This window comes from Silene latifolia, chromosome 3 (genome assembly GCF_048544455.1).
Source record: "Silene latifolia isolate original U9 population chromosome 3, ASM4854445v1, whole genome shotgun sequence".
Taxonomy (NCBI): domain Eukaryota; kingdom Viridiplantae; phylum Streptophyta; class Magnoliopsida; order Caryophyllales; family Caryophyllaceae; genus Silene; species Silene latifolia.
In genome coordinates, this window is record NC_133528.1 from 11,518,520 (window position 1) to 11,529,127 (window position 10,608).

The following is a 10,608-nucleotide window of genomic DNA, read 5'->3' on the forward strand; positions in this document are numbered from 1 at the left end:
CCATATATATATATATATATATATATATATATATATATATATATATATATATATATATATATATATATATATATATATATATATATATATATATATATATATATATAACAAGAACTAAAGTTAAAAAATTTGAGTAAATACTTTTTAAACTACATCATTCTCCCAATCATATTAACAAAACAAAATTTGGTTTACAGAAAAGAGATTTTTAGCATAAATTGTATTTATAATTATTTCGTATTTTTTAAGGAGCCGAATGTTAAATTTTCGTACAGGATTCATATCTAGGATAATTTAAAGCTATCCGATGAAAATTCATATTTATAAAGCGCCTAATTTTATAACATCATAATCACTTGTCGGAGAGAAATTGTTGTTTGTTTGTATTTTCTTTATTTTTTTAAAAGGTCTCCTGAGAGACGGTCTCTTAATAAGCTTTATTAAGAGATCATTGTACAATTTTAAGAAAAAGTGGTACTAAAGATAATAAAATAGGTACAAATCATGATTAATGATTAAATGAGTACATTTATTATGTAAATAGGTACGAAATTACTATGTCACGATCAACAAAAAAAGGGTACGAAATACAAATAAAAGGGTACGAAATATTGGTCTCTCAATAACTTAGTGAGAGACCGTCTCTCCCAAGTTTTAGTGTTAAAAAAATTGGTTATATTAGGACAAGGGGAAGTTGATTTTCGTTAAATTAAATAGTCCGTATAATTATAGGAAAGCCTTATGTCGGCTTCTTAATTTCATAACTGTATAAAACATAATACCCTAGATTAGATTCCAATTCCAACTATCATCATCTTTGTGTACGTATCTGCACATCTACCGTTTCCAATGGATGTAAGTTTCAAACCCATTAAACCATCTTCGCTAGTTACGCTTCCCATGGAAATTATATTCTCATGTATACTTCCCAAATTATCCGCTAAATCCCTCCTACGCTTCAAGTCCGTTTCCAAGTCGTTTCTAACCGAGATTTCGTCCCCCAAATTCAATGCTTCGTTTTCCGAGGCCAATCATGGCCTCTTAATTCTCCCAGGCAAGAACCAGACCTTTCTTATATACGAACTGGACTCTTTTTGCTCTCCTCCCACGCTTTTCCCTTGCCCTAGTCCGTCATCATGGCATAAGCCCTTCACGACGATTGTCGCTTGTTGCGAATCTCACCTCTTGATTGTGTGCGGATACAGCCGAGATAGCTCTCTCATCTTGGTCAACCCAACGACCCATATTTTTCGTATAATCCCTAACGTTTATGTTGGCGACGGCCATGTAGAATATGGGATGTGTCACTGTTTAGATGAATTCAATAATGACGATTTCAAAATTGTCAGGTTCCGCCAATACTATGATTCAAATACGGATAATACTATGAGGGAAGTCATCGTCTACAGTTTGAAAAGTAATTCGTGGAAACTAATAGGGTCTGAAAAGCCCATAACTGAATTTATTCGGAATCCCGTCCTAGTACAAAACCATTTGCTTGTCATGACATTCGAGGATCGTCATCGTCGTTTGACGAGAATTGGTTGTTTTGATATAAAGGCTGAACGATGGTCTAATGATGTGCTCTGGTCTGATACTCTTTTGGATGAAATTGGTCCCAACCCAGATCGATATCATGATGACTATCGCCTATGCGTGCTGGATGGCTGTTTGTGTTTAACATGTTACGATGTGAACAAGTGGACTAATAGTATATGGGTTATGAAGGAATACGGTGTTAAAGAGTCTTGGTTTAAGTTGACGAGCCTCCCTGTGCAAGGGCCCCAACGCTTTGTTTACCACCCTATTGCATACCGCAAAGGATCATCACATGAACTATTGTGTTTACCAAACTATTATGGCAAATATTTATGGTATAATCTTAGAGAGAAACAATTGATTGAGACAGGAGTCGAGGGTGCTCGCCTATGTTTTGCTTATATACACAAGGAAACCCTTTTAAACTTTCCCGGAGGTCAACCAATTCATTCGATGTCCAAAGAACACGAGAAGGACGATGATGAAGATAAATATAAATATATTGACTATGGTTTTGAGTTGTGAAATTTTACCAATTGTTATTATTGATTATCTGTTTGCAACATTTTTTATTTGTTTTTTGTTTACCTCATGCGTGTAATAGTAAGATGAATGCTGTGAATGAGGCGCACTGAGTGCGAACAGGTCACTTCTGAACTTGCCATTGCAGTGCGCGATCTGCTTGATGTAGCTGCTAAGCCAACATGGTGGCAGAGGACTAGTTTATTTTAACTCGGTGCTGAGCTTTAAATCGTGATTCTTCGACAACTCTCCGAGCCTCTTTATATTTCTACAGACAAAACATCAACCACAACTAGTGACTACCACAATGCAACAGGAATTTTTGTCACAAATTGTGATCAAAGAAGTACTTTGTTTACAAGTATAAAACCGATCTTGGGACTCCAACCATCAGCTTAAACTTTTGATTGAGATGGTTTCTCTGACATGGTGGTTCGAGTCCCAAGATACACGAAACAATATCCAAAATGAAGGATATTGTTTCGGAATATCGAGGCGAAAAAAGAGAAGAAGCTAAGGAAACATACAGGCAAAATTTCATGCAAGCAATATTTGAGTGTAAGGGTAAGAACGTCTACGGTCTAACTTCATGGTGTAATGCAGCCGGGTTCGGTGACGTGGATTTTGGGTTTGGTAAGCCTAAATGGATAGTCCCAATTGATGGAATATTAGATAAAATACTAAGGAATGCGATTGTGTTGACGGATTATATAGATGAACACGGTGACGGGTTTGAAGCGTGGATGTTCTTCGAGGAGGAATTCATTAAGTTTTTGGAGACTAGTGATGAATTTCTTGCCTTTGCTTCCCCAAACTTTAAGCTCGACAATGCTAGTTTTTGTTAAATCATTCGGAGTAGTATGTATGATCTCCGTCATTTTTCTCCCTCAGTTCCGATCATTTGTTTACCTTTGATTAAGGTAGCTCTTATATAGATTATAAAAGGTTAATAATTGACTCATTATCAAACTAACCAACTTACTAACAACATAACTAACTCCGGATTTACCCAAAATATTTCTTTAACGTAATAGTCAAAAGATCGGCGTTATAGTATAGGTTGTCACCAATCGGCTAAACTACGCCAGATAACAGCATCGACAACGGTTACAAACCGTTGTAGGATAGACACGGAATCGTAATAAAAACAGCCGTTGTTAAATGTTTTTAAAGAAAAAGAGTTAGTATAGGCAAACAGATTAATTGGGTTATTGGTGAGTCATTTCATGTTCTAGTCATTCGGGATTGCAAGCGTCTGGATTGGGTCACATTTTTTCAGATTCCAGTTAATTTAGAGTATTTTTTTTATCAAGTTATATAGCCATAATGAGCACTATACATCTATTAACACTCTAGTTTGACTCCTTTCCCTCTTGGAAAAGGGGGAGCCACCTTCTCCCACCTTCTCTTCGCTGATGACATTTTCCTCTTTGGACGGGCTTCCGAAAACAACCTGTGTGCCCTACAGGATGTTCTTCTCCAATTTTGTTCGTCTTCGGGCCAAAAAATCAATACTTCAAAGAGCCGACTCTTCTTCTCTAAGAAGACGTCCCCCCACAACATCTCCCTCTTCGAAGATTCTCTTGGCATTAAGAAAGCCTCCAACCTTGGAACTTATCTTGGTTTCCCCCTCCTCCCCCGCAAACCTAACAAAACCGATCTTCAGCCAATCATTGACCAGATTAATGCAAAACTTGCCAATTGGAAGACTCGTTTCCTCTCTCGCCCTGCAAGACTCTGCCTCATCAAATCCACTCTCAATTCCATCCCCTCCCACCTCATGCAATGTCTCCACCTCCCCTCTTCTATCTCTTCTCTCATCGATAAAATCAATAGATCCTTCCTTTGGTCCAGCCTCACCTCTCGTAAACTCCATCTCACTAACTGGGACCTAGTAACGAAATCTCAAGCTAATGGAGGGCTAGGAATTAAAAGAGCCCGACCTTTAAATGATGCCTATTCTACCAAGCTTGCCTGGAAAATCTTCTGCCTCAAAGGCAACTCCGCCTCCATTGCTTTGCATAGCAAATATCTTCACACTAATCCTACCCAACCCTCCTTTAGGCGTGGCTCACATATCTGGAAAGGCATTGTTAATGGTTGGTCCTTCCTCCAACCCTCCCTCACTTGGTCCATAGGCGATGGCTCCACCATCCGCCTTTGGTATGACAATTGGTCCCCCCTTGGACCTTTAAGAAACTGTCTTCACGGACCCCTCTCCCCCTCTTCTGACACTGACCTCCTGTCAAAAATCATCACTAATGGAAATTGGGACCTTGACGCTCTTGACTATAACCTCCCCCCTTCCTTCATCCAAACTATTCTCTCTATCCCCCTCCCTTCGAACCCCCTTCCTGACCTCATTACTTCGTCCCTTGCCTCCAAGAATAAGTTCTCCATTGGTACTTCCTATAACCTCATCTTAGGTGACCCGGACAACCCGTTGCCCCCTTCTGACCTGACCTGGCTTTGGGACATCCCCTCCCAACCCCGCATCAAGCTCTTCCTTTGGCTTTCCTGGTGGGACAAACTCCCACATAACCTCACCTTGTACAAAAGATCTGTCATTCCCTCTCCTCAATGCATAGCCTGCTCTAACCCATCGACTGATGAATCTTCTCTTCACATTCTCCGCGATTGCGCTCATGCCCACTTTGTGCGGGACAACTTCACCCTCCCCTCGATTTCTACTCCCCCCTTCAAACCACGGATAAAAACAAACCGCACCTCCACTAATAAATCTTGGATTACTCTTTTCTCCTTTCTCACTTGGCGCCTCTGGCTCAGGCGCAACGACTTTGTCTTCTCTGGTGCTAACCCTCCCTTTGACACTAATTGGATCAACCACTCTTCTTTCCTTGCCTCCCAATGGACCGCTGCCCAAACCATCAGCACCTGTACACCCTCCTTCGTCCCCCACAACACGCCAAACCTGACCCCGCCACTTGCCAGCCCCTTGTCCCCTTGCCCAGCTCCTGTCACCCCTTTTTACCCAAACCGTTGGGCCCCTCCCCCGCCTTGTTGGTCTAAGATCAACGTCGATGCGGCTTTCTGTCCTTCCTCCTCCCTTGCCGGTCTTGCGTGTGTTTCTCGTTCCTCTTTAGGTGTTTGGATTTATGGTTGGTCCTCTAGAATTTTATCCCCTAACCCCTTCGTCTCCGAGCTCATTGCGATAAGGAATGGTATTATTTTTGCTGCTTCCAATGTTGGGAACTTCATTATAAGTTCTGATTGTACTCTTGCGGTGAATGCGATCTTGGGTAATTCGGCTCCATGTGGACCCTTTACTAATATCATTTTGGAGTGCAGGGAACTTTTAAAAGTCTCACCTTCAACGACCATTATCTATGAGAAGCGATCAACGAATCATGTGGCGGATGGCATCTCTAAGTTCGCCTTGCATGACTCAAGCTCCAGTGGCGGTACTCTTAGCTGGGATGTTGTACCCCCTTTTATTTTATCCTTGTATAATTTGGATCTTGCAAACATTTGTACCCCTTTATCCCCGGACCCTCCCCCTTAATTTGTATTGAACTCTCCTGTCTTTGTTTAATATAATTGTCCTCATTTTCCAAAAAAAAAAAATTGATGAGCGTTACTAACCAAGGGGTTTACCACCTATTGGTTACCGCAAGGGATCGTCACATGAAATATTATGTATACCAACTAATAACAGATACGGTTGGTACAACCTTAAAGATAAACAATTTAATGAGATGGGATACGAGGGTCATCTTGGCCTTGATACTAGGTTTTTTCCTTTCCCTTATTTATGCAAGAGAAGCGTCTTAAATTTACCTGGAGGTCAACCGATTCGTTCATCATTCAAATAACAAAAGGATAATTACGATGATTGTGTTGAAGTTTACAAGAACAAAAAAATGTACCTCTAAATTTTGAAATTTAGAGGTACATTTTATTTTATTTTGTTTTTCTGATTTCGTGTGTGCGACATAACTATATAAGTGTGATCTTTGAGTATTATGTTACGATGAATGCTGTGAGCGAGGCCTATTATCCATGCCATCCCTGTTTCAAAGCCGTTGGAGGGCGACCAAGTCATTTTTGTACACAGAATCCAGTCATCCACCTAGGCATTTGGCATTGCAGTAGGCGTTGTGTCAGCTGATTTTGTGACGGTTATTTCTGATCTCATGTCTACCACCTTTCTAATTGTCTCAACGTATTCATGAAAGTTGACAAATACAAGCAATCCGCGTAAGGCTTAATTACTGGTAAAGGTTTGTACCTCTAAAGTTCGAAATCTAATAAAACTGAAACGATCTCAAAACGTACAGTACAATAAAACAATCTCGAACAGATTCGAACCCAAAAGTTGTCCCTATCCGGTTCCACCCGGCCTAAATATAACATGACCGAAAATGACAAACTGATCCACAACCAGAAATGACCAGCGATAGGTCTCCTGAGAAACCGTCTCACACTAAATTTAGTGGGAAACATTATAAAGAATATTTTATTATTGTTGTTCCGGGTGTAATTCCAGAGCAGTTATTTGTCACCACCCGTGCTTGTAGAATGACGTCCTTGGTTGAATCCTCCTTGCGGTCTCCTGAAACGATGAACAAACTGAGGGCTCGGCTTTGGGCCGAGCGAACTCACTCCGACGCTCAAGTCAGTAACTTAGAGAGGTAAGTTGTTGGTACTTAGTAAAGCGCGTATTGTAGAGAGATAAGGAAGATATTACCAGATGAATAGTGATTCTTAGGTTAAATTGTGGATCCTTTCCTCAATGATAGTTGAGGAGTATTTATAGACTTTCACCTTTTGTCACGTAGTGGCCAAGTGGCCAAGTGGCTAGCAGGTGGAAAGACTGAGCTACCCTCGGCCGGGGGACCCATGGCAGGCCGGCGGGCCCTGTTGACTCGCCGCCGAGGGGTCTTGGATATGAGTTCGCGGATGTGTGCCCCGGCGGACAGGGTGTCCTAGCCGAGGCACGAGAGGCAGGCCGACAGGCTGCGTCGGTTTAGGCTGTCTAAGCCGTTGACTTGCTGTGGATATCTCTGACCTTGCTCAATATGTTGACTTGGTCAGAGGGTGCAGAATATGCCCCATCAATTGTAATAATAGCATTAACAATATGGTAATATTGTGATTGTTGGAAAATATAAATTAAATAACTCCCTTATCTCATCATGTGAGAGGTCTCTTAATAAGACTATTGAGAAACCGTCTGTCCGTCTCTATAAAAATTTTTGTGTTTCGCTAATTAGTTTCGTAAATTAACACTATTTTTTTTTTAAAAAAAAAAAAGTTGCGAGATGAGCATTCACACATTCCTTAAACCGTGACTTGTGTTTATTTAAAAGGAAGGTATAACCAATAGGTCGGCTTCTTCATGTCTTATTAATTTTGCCCTAATCCCAACTATCATAATTTCATAAGCAAATCTACGCTTCATTCCAATGGGTTTAGGTTTGAAAACCCTTCCCATGGAATTAATATTATCATGTATACTTCCCAAATTACCCGCTAAATCTCTTTTTCGCTTCAAAAGCGTTTCCAAGTCTTTTCTAACCGAGATTTCGTCTCCTGAATTCAATGCATTATTTTCCAAGGCCAATCATCGCCTTTTAATCCTCCCAGGCGACGAGGCCAAAACTTTTTGTGTATATGAACTGGACTCTCTAAACTCTCCTCCTATGGTTTGCCCTTACCCTATACCGTCACAATTGTATGCGCCCGTAGCGATGATGGTCGCTTATTGTGAATCTCATCTCTTGATTGGGTACGGACAAATCCGACCTAACTCTCTAATCTTGCTCAACCCAACTACCCTTATATACCGAATAATCCCTACGGAGTATGCAGTCGATTGGTACGACCATGTACAATATGGGATGTGTCACTTTTCAGATGAATTCAATAATGATGATTTCAAAATTGTCCGGATTCGGCAATGCAATACTCCAAATAGGGATTATACTCTAAGGGAAGTCATCATCTACAGTTTGAGAACTAATTCGTGGAAAATAGTAGAGTCTGAAAAGCCCACAACTGAATTCATTCGGAATCCCGTCCTTTTACAAAACCATTTGCTTGTCATGACATTCGAAGATTGTTATAGTCGTTTGACGAGAACTGGTTGTTTTGATATCAAGGCTGAACGATGGTCTAATGATGTGCCCCTGTCTGATATTCTTTTAGGTGAAATCGGTTCCAAATCAGCTCGCTATCACCTAGGTTTGCTTGATGGCCAATTAAGTCTTTCATGTTATAATTCCACATATAAATATAATTTATGGGTTATGAAGGAATATGGTGTTAAAGAGTCTTGGGTTAAGTTGACGAGTCTTGGGCATGGGCCCCAAGGCATTTGCCACCCTATTGCTTACCGCAAAGGATCATTACATGAACTATTGTGTATACCAAACTATTATGGCAAATATTTTTGGTACAACCTTAGAGATAAACGATTCACTGAGACAGGATTCAGCGGTGAAGGTCTTCATAGAAATTTGTTTTCTTTTGCTTATATATGCAAGGAAAGCATGTTAAACTTTCCCCGAGGTCAACTGATTCGTTCATCATCCAAATAACACGAGGAGGAGGACGATGTTGATGATGGTCAATAAGATTTTGTTGAACTTTATTGAGTTGTGAATTTTAGCAATTATTATTGACAATTGTTTGCAATATATAAACACAGAATAATGATTATATTAAGATGAATGCTCAATGGAGCCCTTTTTCTGCAGACGGTAGTACATAGGTCTCAAACGTAAAACAACCTGGTAAAATGATTGTTACATAATAATATTATTGTGATAGTTTGAATTACGTAATTTAAATTAATTTAATCCAGTGTGAGACGATTTTTTTTACTAAATAAAAAAACCGTAAATAATTGATTATTGAGACGGTCTCATAAAGTTATTACATTGTCTTATATAAATTGATGGCAGAGACATCAGACATTTACACTTATTTTTCTGCTGAACTTCAGGAAAATAAAAGCCCGAATTCATAAAACTCGACGATGCAAACAAAAGGAGTAAACTGATCCAACACTTGAATTGTGTTGATGAATAACCAGTAGAAACTTGAGTTACACTGCAGGAACATCGCCATGGGCCGAACCCTCGTCGTTGACCAAACCAAGTTCAAGCTCAACCTTGTTCCAAGCATTCACAAAACTATGTGGACACTGCTTCTTGACAGTGAGAATCAAATCCTTTGCCTCCATCATCATCTTCTTCTTAACCAAGCCTTCCACCAAAACCTTCAAAATCTCAAAATCGAGAACCTTATTATGAAATACACTCCTATTGAACACATCATACCCCTTCCCATACTCCTCTATCTTACACAAATACGATATCAATGTCGTAAAAATAGCTCCTTTGGGTGTCAGCCCACGTTTCTCTATGTCCTCCTCATAAACCTCCATAGCCTCATCTAACCTATCATTCCTACAATAACAAGCCAACAAGTAATTGTAACTAATCATATTCGGCTTCAACCCGGCCACTTTCATTTTCGCAAACAATCTCTTCACTCCCTCAGGCTCACCCTCATGAGCATCACGAATCTTAACATTCCAAGCCGGGAAACTCTTTCGCCTTCGTCCACTTCCCCTTTCTTATAATAGGCATCAACCACAGTCGTAAACATCGACACTCCAACCGTAACCCCCTTCTCCTCCATTTCCTCAATAATTTTCAACCCCATTTCAGGCTCCCCCTTCTCACAATACAACCGGATCAAAATCCCATAAGAAACTTGATCCGGATAAAACCCGTATCTCTCAGGCATTTCATCAAACAACTGGGGAACACGATCGAAAACCCGAGAATCATTCCCTGCAGCAAGCAAAGCGTTGAAACATAAATAAGATCGACGAGTACCCAGTTCCTCCATTTGATCAAACAACTTAATCGCATGATCAAACATACCAGCTTTACCATAACATCGAATCAGGTTACATAAATAGGGTTCTTGGGTGATTTTCGGGTCGTTTTTTAGGGATTCAATTAGGGTTTCAATGTCGTCAATACGATGCGCTTTGGCGAGGCGTTGGGCAGTGAGTTGTTGAGCTTTGCCAGAGGATAGTGGATAAATGAAGGGGTTGGTAACAGAGGCGTGGATCTGAAAGGCTTTAGCTGGGTTTGGGAGCTTTTGTTTTGCTTCCTGAATTGTTATTCGTGCGGTTGTGGTGGTTGTTGCGGTGGTGGACAGGTGGCGGAGAAGGCAGCGAGAGATGGGTGATCATGACAGGTTTTTCATGGTGTCGTCTGATCAAACAGGGTTTAGAGTAGGGTTTTAGAGTAAATAAATGATCACAAATCCTAGTACTTCCTCCATTCAACTCCACTCTACCTATTTCACTTTTGTACACTATTCACAATTGTGTATTCAATTTCGATTTTCTCTCGATACGTAAGTGGAAATATATTCATGTGGGATCTTGTTTGATTCGTCTTTACGAGTAAATTAAAAATATCTAACTTTTATAATTTTTGCAAATACGTAACTAATGATATTTAGCGCGTAAAACCCGCATTGACAAACGTGAAAAAAGAAAGT

General features: G+C 40.2%; 1 protein-coding gene and 1 pseudogene across 1 annotated transcript; one reads left to right on the plus strand and one right to left on the minus strand.

Annotated features, from left to right (window-relative positions):
* The first annotated feature begins 1,386 nt into the window (after positions 1-1,386).
* Positions 1,387-2,064, plus strand: LOC141648666 (F-box protein At4g22390-like). Its single transcript, XM_074457391.1, has one exon. The coding sequence runs from the start codon at positions 1,387-1,389 to the stop codon at positions 2,062-2,064; it is 678 nt and encodes a 225-aa protein (XP_074313492.1).
* A 6,865-nt stretch (positions 2,065-8,929) lies between these two features.
* On the minus strand, positions 8,930-10,287 carry LOC141648667 (small ribosomal subunit protein mL103 (rPPR7)-like; annotated as a pseudogene).
* Positions 10,288-10,608: the final 321 nt, after the last annotated feature.

Bases quoted from the DNA above. Each gene is read 5' to 3' on its own strand.
- LOC141648666 (XM_074457391.1), top strand. From the start codon at position 1,387: ATGAGGGAAGTCATCGTCTACAGTTTGAAAAGTAATTCGTGGAAACTA.